Source organism: Musa acuminata, chromosome BXJ1-3 (genome assembly GCF_036884655.1).
Source record: "Musa acuminata AAA Group cultivar baxijiao chromosome BXJ1-3, Cavendish_Baxijiao_AAA, whole genome shotgun sequence".
NCBI classification, from domain to species: domain Eukaryota; kingdom Viridiplantae; phylum Streptophyta; class Magnoliopsida; order Zingiberales; family Musaceae; genus Musa; species Musa acuminata.
This window is the reverse complement of record NC_088329.1, coordinates 38,620,724-38,636,340: the sequence shown is the minus strand read 5'-3', so window position 1 is coordinate 38,636,340 and position 15,617 is coordinate 38,620,724. Positions and strand designations below refer to the sequence as shown.

Here is a 15,617-nt window from a genome sequence, read left to right as displayed (position 1 = left end):
TTAGTGTACATAACTGTTTGAGCAACCAACAATGGCAACTGATTCAAGTTCTTGATATATCATACAAATCATTGCTGATGGCACAAAACACCTCTTATGATTGATTCTTTTGGGACATAGTTTTCACTATAATCGACTACCTCATGCCTCCTTCCCTCGGTTTCTCTGTGACAGCACTGGGAAAAGAGTTATACGAAATAGCGAGACTTATTTGAGGATCTAAGTGGACTTTGGTTGTAAGTTGCTCTCGACCCAACAGCTTCATTTGCTGCACTTATTAATCGTTTTTCTTACGATGCGCTCATGCAATAGTAATAGCATAATATAAAGTAAGGACTTCAATCTTAATCTTTATGTACTCTCTCATCATAAGAAAATATTTAATATATATGCTCTCATTTTAATCCAATTTTGTTTTAGAATGTTTAATAGAGTTGGATAGACTCAATAATTCATTGCATATCATTTAACGATAAGAACAGTAACAAATGTAATAACTATTAATTTCACCATTCAAATCCCTTATTTAGGAACCTAAGTGTAAGATCTCATCCAAACTCGAGTTGAAGCTCAAGTCTGGTCTATATTCCATGGTAATTTTAATTAAAGGCTCTTCGAATTTAATTTAAATTCATCACTAGAAGGGTGGAAAATAAAACATGGGTTTCCAAGAGTGGAACATCATTACTTATATTTCATTTACATCAAGATTGTTCCGAGAGAACTATCAAATTTATTTTTAAGATTAATATATATTTTTTTGGATCATATTCGTTCAACATTGAAGCAAATATATAATTTATTGTTCAAAACAAATAAATGTAATTATATAATTCTATAATTTACTCAAACAAGGTAACGTCATCAGAGCAACCACCAACAATCAAGAACAGCGGTCCGATTCGACACTTGCAACGTAACGGGGTTAGATGCCATTATAACGGTACGACATAAAATCATGCCGCTACGTATTGGTTGGTAGCGTATAACGGAACGATTTCAAGAAAACTAACAACCGCTACGTCGTCGTCGGTGGAGTTCCCTATAAAGTCGGGCCCCCCCGAGCCCTTGCCTTACCTGACGTCTCTCCCACGTCTCTCCCATCTCTCCCGCTCTCTTCTTCTTGGCTCTGTTTTGCTCTCTTGGCGATCTCCTCGTCGTCCTGCGCAGGTCGGAGCTGCTCTCCGACGAACGGCCGCATCTGCGAGCGTCCTCGGCGTCGGATTTAGGGGAAGCATTCCGATTCTTGTTGCTGCTGATCTTCCTTCTTCGTTTTCTTGAGGTTTCTTTTCGCTCGATTCTTGAACTGTCGAAATTGCAATTAGGGTTTAACATTTCGTTGGATTTTGTGTTGTGATCGTCCGCATCTGAGGTTTTCCGTGGCTAAAGATCTCGTTCTTGGTTTTATCTTTGATCGATCGTTGGTTTTCCGTCGTCTGGGTTTCTTCCCGTTTGAGTTTCTCCCGGATAGATCGATCTTTCTTGGTATTCTTGATCGTTTTCGGTCGCCTCTGTGGTTGTCGTTCTGGTTTCAATTGGAAACAATGGCTACTTCTCGTCCTAGGCGCATAGAGTACGACCGCTTCATCCCGTTCCGATCGGCGATGGACATGGACTTCGCGCACTATGCCCTAACGACGCCTTCGAGACCTGGTGCGATGTCATCGAGGTCAGCGTACCAAAAGCTTCTTGATCAGTGCGTGTTGAAGAACAGGTCACGTATCCTCGCTTTCAAAAGTGCACCCGCGGCGCCGGCCGACGAAGTGCCCCAATTTTACGACGCCAATCTGCAGCAACAGAGGAAAATCCCCGACAAACCAGAGAAAGTTTTGGAGGTCTACGGCATGTTAGACAATTTTAGTTATAATCTCCTCGACTGGGGAAGCAATAATATGCTGGCGATTGGCGTCGACGACACGGTGTGCCTATGGGATGCCGCGAACGAGTCCGCCTCGGTGCTTCAACGAGCCCTAGATGGCAACGGACCCATCACTAGCGTCAGCTGGTGCCCAGACGGCAAATTTCTTGCTTTCGCATTAGGCAGTTCAGATCTGGCCCTGGTTGACGGATCAACAGGACGTGTCCTGGACGGGGTCTCAGGCGACAAGCAGTCCAAGGTGTTGTCACTTGCCTGGAGAAGTAATTCGGTCCTGACAGCTGGGAAATCCGATGGAAGTGTTATCGATTATGACTTCAGGAAGCCAGACCATGCCATCTGTGACTATAAAGGGCATGAACTTGGAGTTTGTAACCTGAAATGGTCGGGGTTGTCGGGCCGGTATCTCGCGAGCGGAGGGCAGGATAAACTGGTGCACATATGGGACGCTTGCATGGCGGTCCCAAATGACTGTCCACGCCGACATCAATGGCTTCACAGATTGAGCGGTCATACTTCCACTGTGAAGGCCCTTGATTGGTGCCCGACTCGGAGCAACCTGCTGGCTTCTGGTGGAGGACGTTACGACCGTCGCATTAAGTTTTGGAACACTATTGATGGTGCTTGCTTGAACACGGTCAATACCGGCTCTGAAGTTTGTTCATTGTTATGGGACACGAATAAATCTGAATTGCTCACCTCCCATGGGTTTCCGAAGAATCAACTCATCCTGTGGAATTACCCATCGATGAAGAGGGCTGCTGAGCTTTCCGCTCATTCATCACGGGTCCTTTTCATTGCCAGGAGCCCAGTGGGAGGTACAGTAGCTTCTGCAGCAGCAGACGAGACAGTCAAGTTCTGGAACATCTTTGAGGCTTCCAAATGTTCAGTGCCCTTTGCCCGTTTTAATGTCATAAGATGAGAAGGCCGATGGGTGGATAAGATTATGACAGTTGACAAGAAGATCCCTTAGTGTTGCACAGGGAAGTTTGGTGGCATCGACAAGGCAGCATACTTTCACACAAGCATTACAAATGTAACATCCTCGGATATCAGTTGAGGCACCTAAGGTGAGTTAGAAACTTTCGACCTTGCTTTAATTTTTACAGCATTTATAGGCTTGTTTCTAACATAACTATGCACCTGCAACCACAAGTCTGATTTATTGTCTATTTTTCTTTCAGTTTTGCATAGTTATGAGATATATCTTTCCCAGATTGATGAAATATGTCATCGGTGATTACTACATCTTTTTGCTACATTTTTTAAGCAACTGTGTTCTAGTTTTGATATTTACAATAATATAACATTCCAATGATTTTGTTAATATTTTTTTTTCTTTCTGTTTTTTGTTTTAGTGTCGATTTTTTTTTCAGTTTGAGAATCTTAGTGTTGACTATATATCTTTTGGTTATCTTTTATGCTAATCTTGGTAACTTCTTGTATATTTCAGATTATGCCAAGTTGAGGTTTGCTATGATATCCGATAGACTTCAGATGTATATGCTGTTTGGGACCATTCTAGAAACCTTGGAGGATCGAACTCTGTGTCACTGTACTGTGACAACAAAGTACTTTTTATCACACATGAAGAGATCACATGCACAACAACAATTGTGTTCGACACCAGGAGATCTATGCATAACTAGATCTAAGAGGTAACTTTTTTATGTTTCCAGCTTTTTTGCTGACTTTATCAATTAACCTTCAGGATTTTATCTTCTTTCTGGACCATTTTAGAAACTTTAAAGAATTGAACTTTACGTAGCTCTAATGCCACAACAAAATACTTGTTTCACATGAACATTAAAATCTTACTATATTATTTTTCTGTCTTCATCTGTAGATACAAAGAGAAGCATTTGCTCAGAGGCTTTGCAGAACTACTGTCATGTTCGATGATTAGTCCAAGAGGTAACATGATTTTAGCTCTTTGCTGAGTTGTGGTTTCATAAAATATCCAGTAACCTACAGATTTTTATGTTCTTTTAGGACCATTTAGGAGGTTTGAAGAACTGAATTTGTGTAGCTCTAAAGTCATGACAGAGTACTTCTTTTCACATGCAATGGTGTTTTTTGTTTTATCTTTATTTGCAGATACAAAGACGTTAAGGATTCTTGGGATTTTTCTCAGACGGTAAACATTTGGAAAATTGTGGTGTTGCAACTGGTAATGTAATGCATAATATTTAAAACTTTCAGTAAATTGTTCCATAACTTCTGTAGAAAACAATTTATGATAACTCCACCAAATTAAACTGACATGAATCCAGTTAAATATTTAAAACATTATATTTGAATAATCTATAATTTCCAGGAAATGATTTGTTTCTTTGAGTTATAATTATTTGCACTAGCAGAGTCCCTTGTATGTATCTATATTTTGTTGTTGGCTAGCATTCATTAGTCATAAATTTAACTTCACATATCTCAGAATCTTTGGCTAGGGAGTGTTTCTTGTCACAATCCATAGGAATGCTCATTCAGAATATTTATGCATCTGGCTGACACATTTATATTAGTACATTACCTTTCTCTTGTTTTTACTAAGTTTCATCAAAATTCAATGCTATCATTTGACTATATTTTTATATTGTGGTTACCCTTTCAAAAGAATGTAACATGTAGTCTTAAAGTCTAAAAATAATGAGAGGCATGAAAGAGGATGTTTTAGTTCATATTTCGGCAACAAATATGGAAATTTGTTAATTTTTAACACTAGAGGCTTGCGGCAATGGTGTTGCAGCATAGGTTAGTTAGGAATGGTTGGATTTAGTCTCAAAGGTTCTCATTTGGAGCAAGAGAAAGGTCAACGATGATGACGATCGGTACATACACCATGCACAATGGGAGGGTGTGTATTCAACCTTCATTTCATCTTGATTAGTGGTTGTTGGTGTTTTGATTGTGAAGCTGGAAATCGATTTGATATTGTGAAGTTATGCAAAAGAATGGGAGAATTGAAGTTTTACCAACTACAAATGGAATCCTTCTGAGTTTTTTTATTTATGCACACGGGGTTTGCTCATCTTTTTATTGTTGTCCCATTTACTCATCTTTATTTGTTCTTTCATTATTTGAGTTAATTGTTAACTGATGTGTAGCCATCCAGAAGATGTCCTTCGACTAGGTCTCAGTTAGGGTTTGACTTGAAGCCTTGCACGTTTGAACGTAAAATCTAGAGCGAATTTATCGATGTACAAATGACTAGTTCTCTTTCTTTATATCTCTGAAGTGAAAATTTTGTATAGTCTCTAAGCTGATATGGCTAACATTATTTGTCAAAAGTTATTTAACAAAATGAAAAGCAAGGAGCAGTTCTTAGGCTTTGAATGTTACATCCTTGGGCAACATAACATTATAATTGGTGGCTCATATCTCACTTAAACACACTCTTCACCACTCCGACATTAAATAATGAGATGTTCTCTCTCCCTTATAAACTTTTTGAGTTCTTCAATGATATATTGCAAAGTATTGAAAAAGGTTCAATTATTCCAAGATCTACTCCTGTAAATTTTGGTGGCATAGGAAGTGAATTTTCATCTTTGCATCTTGGTTAAGGATTTCCATATAAGAATTTATATTTTAGATGTCATCTAAGGATCCACTCCCCTAGATGTTTTGTTTGGCCAGCGTTTGGATTATAGGGACATATGGACACTATTTGTAAGGTTCATCACATTTTTTGTTGTCTTTTTAATTTGTTTCTTATGGAATTTACAATACTGCATCAGCCTTTGCTTGCAAGGGTCTTTTTCATCATTGGTTACGTTACAGCAAATGTTTATTACTAGAGGTAAATTAATCATAGTAATTGAAATTGTTTAGAAGCAATTTTAGAGGGTTGACAAGTGTTAATGCCTAATAAAGCATTTTATAGTTCTTGTGCTACACCTTTAGACTTACAAGTGGACTTACAAGTGATGGAACACATTTGAAGGAAGAAGAGATATCATGGATGGTTCACTCATCAATGGATTAGCTTAAACAATAAACAAGCACCTTTGTGTCATTCAGTTAAAACAGACTTTAGAGACTGAAAATTGTAGTGTCTATAATACTCATTTACAACTTGATTCTCTCCTACCTTCTACCAGACCTTATTCTTTCATGACTTCTCTAATTGACAAAGAGGGCATGGGAGTGAAACAAATTGAAATGAACAAGTGCATCTTAAGTACTTTTGTTTTTGACTTGTGTACATTTTGGCTTTGTTGCATTGAATGTAAGACATGTTGCTCGACCTAGTTATATTAAAATTTAACGTGATGGCTCAGTTGAGGACACAAGGCACTTTTTTGTGAATATTTTGCTTTAAAGGGCCTTGTGTTTTTGTTAGATATCATTTTCAATGATGGTTGTCCCTTTTCCCACCAAAACTACCACCATACAGAAAACAATAACAATTATTTCACTTTTATATGTAGCATAAAAAGGATCTCATTGTTGACAAAAGTATACTTATTTTCCAAATAAGCAATTGTTAATTTTAAATTGTTATTGGGTTTTATCCTTTAACAGGAAAATTTTGTTTCCATTTTATATTTGTTTTTCTTGTTATGATACATATGTTTTAACACTGCCAATGCCGGTCCCAAGCCCGGATGAAAAAGGTGGAGGGTTGCACTAGGCTATTATAGCCAGCGTGAAACTGTATCAAGTCATGAGCATGAATCTTAACTATTACATTATGGACTAGTTCATGACTCAAAAAGTAAATTATATTTCTTATAAGTATAAGACTGACATCTGAATTGATATTTGTTGTTGCCTACTTCAATGTTTATCTAGTGAGATTAAGCTAGCAGCAGTTACTAAACACACATGTGATGGAGATTTTTTTCTTTTATAGGTTGGGTTATTTGGTGAAAAATGCAATCGTTATGCTTCACTAGAGCAGACATCGGAAGCTAGGGATGAAATGGTATCAGGTTGAAATGTTACATATTTAATAAGCATGCTAGAAATTTACATTCAAATCTGAACTGCTCAGTATATAGTCGGGGCTGGAACAATGATATCATCATCAACATGCTTCTGGCCTCAACTGGTTAATGTTTAATGGAAATGTGACTCATTTATCTGATCCAATCTTACATGATATTCAATAATTCAATCAGTAAGGTTAAATTGTAAAACTGAACCACTAATTTATTAATTAATTTACTTTTTTTTTTTTTGAAATATATACCCATTCCGAACAGTGTGATTTCGTGTCATATGGATAGCTCAGCTCATATGGAAGGGTTGAAGATGCACTGTTGGTGAAACTGTGAAAGTGCCATCAACTTGTATATACTCAGGTAACAAATCTTGCTTCTGCCTTCTCAATTTATTGGTTTATATTTTACCTAATGATTGCATTGTGGTTGTTTAGTCCTTAGTTATTCTTATATCACAGGGCTTGTTATGTAGTAAATGTTCTTATATGCTGCTGTAGGTAAATGTTCTTATATCGCACCATCTTGTGCTGATTGGCCTTATTAGGCCCTGGTTCAAAAAAAAAAAGATCAAAAAATGGCTCAAAATTCAAAGAAATTTATTTTAGGATTATTTTTCATAATTTATTGGTAATATAAATTATCTAAATTCTAGGTTATAAGGATCAATAAAAATGAAGAAACAAAGGTGAAAATAGAAATACTTTATTGAACTTTTGAAAGTATTTATAATCTTGAATTCTAATTCTAAACTTTATTGATTGCATGTTGTTTATTGTTTATGCATATTGGTAGCATTCTCACCAATATTGATTGTTTGGGAAATGGCTCCACATAGTTGCAATATTGTGATGTTTGACAATTTATGATGTGCTTCATTGTTTTATTATTTTTCTTTTTCTTTCTAGAACTCATTTGATTATGCTGTTTTGGAGCTTCTATCATTTTAACTGGACTTGACAATTTTTCTATAATATTTTTTATCCAAGAGAATTTTTCGACAAAGAGTTTATTTTGATGGAATCTCGAAGGGAAACGACAAGGTGAGAATGATGTCAACCAGAGCATTCCTGATGTGATTGTATTCAGTTGCTATTGACAATGTATAAAGGTTAGACAATTCCTTTGTGCCTACAAAAGAATGAATGCAGCCGCATCACCTGAAGATTGTGTTGCAGGAGGCATCAACCTGCGACTGCGGTGGGGGAAGCCGAGGATGTTCCACGATGTCCCATCCTTCCACAAGGCTTTCAGAGTTCACAGACGCGGTCACCTCGGCAGAGTAGTCGAAGCTTGCATCGGAGTTCGACTGATCAGCACAGCAAACGTATTATGCACATCATAGATATGACACCAAAAGGTGAAAACATTACTGATTAACGTGCTGAATTTGGGACTCACCGATTCCGTTGTCTGCATGCTCCCCATGAAGCTGCTCGATGGAACCCTCGAATTTTCATCCCACACCGATCTGTTCAGTTGATGAGCTTGCTTTGCTGGCCTGCATAGCAATAAAATACATCAGTGTTTGAACCAAAGTTGGTGAGCTTGCTTTGCTTTCCTTTGCATAGCAATAAAATACAGCATACAAATAGATTAAAACACCAAATAATAATAATAAAAGTAAATAATATATTTAATAATGGTACAATCAGTTTGGTACCATGCTGATCTACTGACTCAACAGTACATACTGAGTGTTGAGAAAAAGCCTTAAAAAAAATGAAAAAATCTCATGAACTCATACCTTGAGCATGCCATCTTCAATGAATTTCTTGTTGACTGTAGTTCCCTTGAAGAAGATAAAGCAACCAATAATTTTGCAAATGCTTCAAAAGTAGATGCTTCAGAAGGCACATCCAGGCATAAGGAATTGTAGCAGCATGTTGTAATGCATGCCACACTTTTCTTGAGAAGTGATATCCCTTTCTGCAGATCCATGTGAGTCTCCAGAGAATGTGGAGAGGCACAGGAATAACTGAAGCTACCACTTCTGGAAGTGTCTAAATAAGGTTTTCTTTCTGATTCCATTGAAGAGAGATCATAGTTAGAGGAACTTTCTTCCACAATGGAAGGGCAGAAATTCTGTCGTGATATGAAAAGTGGATACTCCTTGCTGCATATTACAAAAGTCATTTGATGAAGTGTGTTGCATCATAAAAGATAAATGCACCTTAAGATGCAATACCTCTGCGAGGACGGTCGGGCATCCCAATATGAATCTCGTTGCCATACGAGTGAGCAGGAACCCTAAACTAAGCAATATTAGAATGTTGCAACATTCTTCCATTTTAGAAGGCAAAAAAGTGAATGACTAACACAATAAATACAGTATGTGAGAAACACTAAATCTTGCAGATTGTTTAAATGCATAGTTAACCAAGGATGTTAGCTATCAAAATCACCAACTTATGAACATAAATATGCAATGAAATTAGTTCATGAATAACTTTTAATTTGATATGATTAAAACAGGCAAGCATTAAGTCATCTGCCCCAGTTTGACATAAATAATTCCTGTAGAATCATACAAATTGGGATTATACATTTTTTCTTTTCAGGTTTGGATCATGAGACCATAATAAATTTTAAGCGATCAGAATCCTTCAATTATTAAATAAGTTTTAGATGTCACTAATACTCATTTATAATTGGAAACAAAACCATAGCTTACCGCAAAACCTGAATTATGGAGTACTGGAGCAGCCAAATTTGGGACAACAAGATTTAACAGTTGGACCATGTACCTGGTTAGAAAGAATAAGCAATGACATTACTATTGATTTAGAAATATTAGTGATAAACACAAACCTCAGAGGTGCATCATGGAGGCTATACAAGAAAATGTTGAAGCTGGCAAAAGTTAAACAAGTTCATACAATAGCGGCACTCAACTGTGGCACATGTGAGAATTTTCTCATAAGGTCAGTGCAGTTATAAATGACAAACAATAACTAAATAAAGGTAATTTCTGATAAAATTGTTCATTACATAATTTTGGAAAATCTAAATATATTACTTTTCAAAATTATTAGAACAAAAACAATTTAACATTCAAAAATAAAAAAAAACCCATAAGGTTATAAGCACGCAAAATTTACCCCAAGGAAGCTGCAAGCTCTTCAGATGGAACAGAATGTGGATCAAGTCCTCTGGGTAAACGTGCATTGCTAATTTGGTCATATGGACCATTTGATCCATCCTTTGCTCCATCTAAATTCACCTGGATATCAAATAAAAGAGCATCATATGTAACTTGTACAATTAAAGCTATTTAAATTGTCATAGAGCAACTCGGCAAGGAGCAACATCATATGGTTGATGTTGGAAGGTCAATGTATTCTCTAATTTGAATGTAGGCTATCTCCTATGTTAGCAATGTCCCTCGCAAGGATGCTTACATTTCTACGAAGCAGCTCCAAGCTAAGAAGCCCCTCCTGACCTCCAGACACAATGCTACTATAACTTGTATTACCACCACTATTGCCAAAAACGGCAACAACAACCACAAGAACTACCACCAACACCAGCCAATGACATTGCAACTTCCATTACCACCATCATCATAGATCATTGCAATTACTGCCATTGTCAACATCACAACTGTCACCTCCACTATTTCTAGCCATGTATTATTTGTTTCTCTCATTCTCAAGGCGCCTTTAGATCAATTGATCTGCACCAGGGTTCTTTGAGACATTCAAAGTTTTACTTGCCTCTTAGTGAACTCCTGCAAGTGCAAATTGTTTTTTATTCTATCATGTAGCACACTTAATCTAATGAAATCTGATGCTTATTTTCACTAAAACTAACCTTTTTCCTATCATGTTTACCAGTATTCTGACTTCTAAAAAATAACTATCACAAGGATTATGAAAGATAATAAGGAAAAAAAACAAAAAAAAATCAGAATCATTTCAAAATTAGCAATAACAGATTGAAGTCTATAAGTTAACAATTACAGGTGCTATGCTGTATCCAAAAAAGTTAAAAATCTAAACAAGATACCAAACAGATTAAGAATAACTCCAGAAATAATCAAACCTACAGGGATGGATTTTAGCAGCCTTTGTCCAAGCATTATTTTTGTATAAAAGCAACCCCATCGTCAAGATTTTGGACATAGGCCAAGCAAAGTTTTGTTGGTCCCATCTGAGCTAGTCATGATGTAGCATTGAGTAATATCAAAAGGCAGGACATTGCAGTTTCCACTATGTAAAACCTATTTTTCCAGTTTTATCTCCTGATCAGTTTGGCATCTAAAAGATATTATTATAAATTGAAGTTTGAGAAGAATTCAAATAACTTTCAAATCACTATGACTTCTACAACAAAATTTGGAAGCTTAATATATTTTTGACTTCTTTCACAATTGCAAGATGCTGCAAAAATGTATGAGTCCAGCAATGTGCTTCCAATACGATTTGTCAGATACAGTTCCTTTATCCTCTTTTAGGTTATTTGCCATAGACATCACCTTCCATGGAATGTAGACAGGTAATCAAATATCATTGACATCCTTAGTCATATGTGGACATTAGGCAAAGAAGTCAAAATTACCACACAAGGACCAATTAAATGAAAGCATGGAACTGCAAACCCTCTGGAGTAAAAGAAAGGGTTCATGCATCAAAAAGTCACAACCTAGCATCTATTTAAGGTGACTTTATGGTTCCCATCCCTGTCCTAGTTGGCTCAGTTAATGAGCCCAATCTACCATAAACCTATAATTGTATGTGTTGTGTCAAAGAGCAAAAGGTAACTACCCGGCGCATTGGGAAGAGCCTGCAGATTTGTCTTATAACCATCGACTGTTTGTGAAGACGTTCAGACGTGATTGCCATCTGCATAAGATGAGTGATGTCAGCTAAACAGATCAGACAGAAGACCAATATAGACATGAAAAAAGTTAAGTAAATCAGATACAATGAGACCATATAGATGCATGGAATCCAAAAAAATTCATATTTGAAGATACACCTTTTGTACCATTCATTGAAGTATCTCTGCCCGTGAAACAAGGATATTTCATATTTCTTGCCTATCCATATCAAATACATATCCAATATGATACGTGTAGGATATGTGTTTGATGCTATCTTGCAGTGTCTAATTTTTATGTATCATTAAAAAATATCAGATACTTTAGGATGCTTAGGTGCGAGGATTAAAGTTTCACCCGAACAAGTATGAAACAGGCGGAATGTACTGGTCCGGTCATAAACTGATACACGGACTGCTCCAGGTCCGATATGCCCATATACCAAGGAAAGCATTCTTCTCATTAACCCTAATCTTCTCACGCATGCCACACACCACACACTGCCGCCACGCAGCACCTTTGTCGCGCACAACTGCACACCTCGGCAGCGACATCTCCAACGCAACATTCACCATGCACAGCTGCTATGACTCCGCCACAACCTCGCTGCACACCTCCATCACGCACAGCTGCCTATGGGTATGCCTCTTCTCCTCTTCCTCCTTCCGCTTCCCTTCTCTTCGTCCTTCCTCTTCCTTTGATGCCTCTTCCTCCTATGCTTCTTCCTCCTTCCTCTTCGTCCCTCTACAATTCTTTCTCTCCTTAGTCCTTCCTCCTTCCTCCTCTTCCTCCACCATCCCTTCCTCTTCTTCTTTTACTTCTCCGAAACATCAGTACATACCAATGTACGCACACATGGTACACTCCAAAATGGGTTCGGTACCCGAAAAGGTGATCCTTGCCTAGGTGATATTTCATGGAAGTATTGGAATAACTTTTCAAATGTCAATCTTTCTATGATTAAACATAATATTGTTAGATTCAATTTAAAATCCTATTGTAATCTTTATCTTCTATATATTCCTAAAACATTATGCACTAAAAATTATATTTCTTAAAATAAATAAATTAGCAATGCAAGATAATTACTTATTACCACTAATTATGATGTGAAACTACATATTCTAACATAATAAACAAATATCAAGATTTTAAAAATATCCGATATGTTCAAAAGAAATTTATTGCGACATTCTAAACACTAACACCCAAGAACATAAGCCAATAGAAGTAATAATTGTCTCACGATTTTAAGCTAATATTGTCTAGAACCTACTTTAAAGAATAACGTCTGTAAACTTGAGCGAATGAAGCTACAACTGAAACATGAAAAATATATTCATGGATTCTAAAGCTTCATAAAGAAAAGAAAAATTACTGGAGTGAAAATCTTACATAGGCTAAGCACTGGCTGTAAATAAGATCACTATTCAATTTATCCAACGAACCCATATGGTTCTTGATCTGAAAGAGAGACAACATTCACAGGAGATAACATGAAGTATATTAATTCAGCTAATAAAGATTCAGAACAAGAAGGTAATCATAAATTCATAATAATAAAGGTCAAGTGTGAAATACTGTTGCAAAAGCTGAATCCAGTGAGTCAAATCTCAACTTCAAATTGTTTGATGCTTCCACAACCTTAGCATTCACTATAACAGAACAACAAAAACATCAACAAGTTTAAGAAACAAAGAAAATGAAACATCCTTATACACTCATTGATGCTGACACAAGCATTACCTACAAAGAGACGAACCTTCTACAAGTTGCCTCTTCGAGCAGGTTAGATGTTCCTTCAACTTCCTGATTTTCTCATTGTGTGTCACTCTCCAATTACTTTGGTGAGTTGCTTTCCTCTGCACACAAACATCAATATAAAAGATAAATAACAAAAAGACTATGACAAAACTGTTTATAAAGAAAAGACAAGCGAAAGAAATATAAGAATGACTAGAGTACAGCAAATTTATTTAGGGGCAAGCCCAAACTTAAACCAACAAACAGTGCACACATTATAGTCCATGTAAATCCCAAAACTCAACCATGTGAAAAACTCCTAGCAACAGAATGATCAGCTCCGCATTTTTCTTGAAAGAATATATGCACACTCATAGCCCAAGATTCCAAATGAATTGAGCCAGTGCCTAATGGTAAGATGACATTTAAAAAGGCTGCAGGCCACCTTCCAACCAGGCCAAATTCTCTCATGGAAAGGAGATCTACTCATTAAAAATATATAAGCACTTTTAATAGTAGCCTAAACAATGCACATCCAGATGTTAAACATGTGGATAGCAATGGTAGGGCTGGAAAGTTTAAATTTATATTTGTAAGCAAAGATAAAATGAGAAATGCAAGTCCGAATCAATCCACAGAGTAATAAATCTACAAGTTATTATGAGCAATTAGAAGAAAGAACATGAAAACTGAGTTTCAATACATTAACAAATAATCTACTAGGCAAAATTGATGTCCAAGATATACTCTTAAGAATTCCTAGATTATATTAATTTTGAGAAATATTAATGACCAAAATAAAGTCTAGGTTTCCTGAAGTATTGGCACTTTAGGTTTGCCTTCGACTTATCTCAAGAAAAGATCCACACAGCTGACCTCAGATTGTTAGAATCTTCTATGCTATTTTTTATTTTAAATATGTGGAAATAAGAAACATCAAACGCTATTATGATTATAATGTTCCGCAAGGACAATGAACCTGAAAATGACGTGATCAAAAAATTTGCTATGTTAAAAACACCTTTGAGACAAAACACCTAAGATAATGTTTCTTGAAGATTACAGAAAGGAAGTGGACAATTAGCTGCAATTTGAATAGGTAAAAAAAGAATAAACAATCCAGAGTTCTTTCCCATGTTCCGTGCTAAAATGATTTTTCAAGTTTGGGGTCATCCATAAAAGAACTTCCTATGACGGATGTCTGATGCCCTGGTTCCCTGCAAATTACTCTCCGCTGATGCTTGCCTAATGCAAAAGTTCAACATGTAGCTGATTAACCATGTGATCTAACGCACTAATTGTGGAAACATAAATCTGATAGGGAAAGATTCCAAAAAACGTGAATTCAAGAACCGTCGTTAAGGAGCACGCAAGACAACCTTCTCCGCCAGTTCATCGTTCAGCCTGGAATAAAGGGATTCCCGGATATTCGTCAGCGATCGTAACAAGACGCTGTACTCATTCAATCTGCAAAAGGAAAAAAAGGAAAGAAAACGTCAAGAACAGATTCTTGACGTTCATTATTATTGTGGCTATATAAAGAACATGGATGATCAAACAAGAACCAGAAAGAAAGGATAACCTGTAATTAACGCACGACGCGCAGATGGAAGACAGATTGGAACCCTCGCAGATGGTGCAGCAGCTGCTGCTGCTAGGCTTCCTCGCCATCGATTCCTGCCCCTCCTCCTCCTCCTCCTCCAACTCGAAAGATCGGTTGCAAGGGTCGCAATACAACTTCAATTATGGTTTCTTGAAACGAATCGGGTTTGATTCTTAGGGCTTCGATCGGGATTTGGGAAGGGAAAGGTGGCTTGGGTTTGGGAAGGAGACGGGAGAGAGTTTGTCACGCGGTCGTCGCAGATGCCGAGTCCGCCGGCACAGGTTGGTTGAATCGGTGAATCAATCAACTGAAATCAGTGAGTCAGATAATCGAACAAATATAAAAAATAAAAAATAAAAATATAGATATATTTGATAGGATAATAATGATATGATCGTCACCTCATGTGATTGAAACCTTAGTGTTATGTGACCAACACCACCTCAATATCATGATGATCGAACATTATTAAATTCAAAAGCACAATATTAATATTTATTATGAAGATAATAATATTCAAAAATCTATTATACTAAAATCAATACTTCTTGAAAGCACGAAGACACATAGTTTTGTAGGTGTTCAGATTAATTAGACTTGGAGGACGATGGTGTTGGCTAAGACCGCTTT

General features: G+C 36.8%; 2 protein-coding genes across 16 annotated transcripts; one reads left to right on the top strand and one right to left on the bottom strand.

Annotated features, from left to right (window-relative positions):
• The first annotated feature begins 1,067 nt into the window (after positions 1-1,067).
• On the top strand, positions 1,068-8,357 carry LOC103979200 (cell division cycle 20.1, cofactor of APC complex). Of its 15 annotated transcripts, XM_065135307.1 has the most exons (9): positions 1,068-1,282; positions 1,565-2,946; positions 3,330-3,534; positions 3,723-3,790; positions 3,974-4,046; positions 6,732-6,810; positions 7,084-7,182; positions 7,809-7,930; positions 7,998-8,357. In XM_065135307.1, exon 2 carries the CDS (start codon positions 1,605-1,607, stop codon positions 2,796-2,798), a length of 1,194 nt encoding a protein of 397 aa, XP_064991379.1. In that variant the 5' UTR covers positions 1,068-1,282; positions 1,565-1,604; the 3' UTR covers positions 2,799-2,946; positions 3,330-3,534; positions 3,723-3,790; positions 3,974-4,046; positions 6,732-6,810; positions 7,084-7,182; positions 7,809-7,930; positions 7,998-8,357. The 15 variants fall into 15 exon arrangements, with proteins under 15 accessions (XP_064991379.1, XP_064991354.1, XP_064991323.1 ...); XM_065135282.1 differs by having other exon boundaries at positions 1,068-2,946; positions 6,732-6,803; positions 7,113-7,182; positions 7,851-7,930; XM_065135251.1 differs by having other exon boundaries at positions 1,068-2,946; positions 6,732-6,803; positions 7,113-7,182.
• LOC103979201 (uncharacterized) lies at positions 7,870-15,307 on the bottom strand. The gene is made up of 12 exons (XM_009395265.3): positions 14,967-15,307; positions 14,764-14,851; positions 13,404-13,503; positions 13,223-13,296; positions 13,037-13,105; positions 11,586-11,663; positions 9,921-10,042; positions 9,494-9,566; positions 9,008-9,069; positions 8,567-8,935; positions 8,221-8,320; positions 7,870-8,128 (listed from the first exon to the last, which is right to left on the bottom strand). The coding sequence occupies exons 1-12, from the start codon at positions 15,053-15,055 to the stop codon at positions 7,976-7,978; spliced, it is 1,377 nt and encodes a 458-aa protein (XP_009393540.2). The 5' UTR covers positions 15,056-15,307; the 3' UTR covers positions 7,870-7,975.
• Positions 15,308-15,617: the final 310 nt, after the last annotated feature.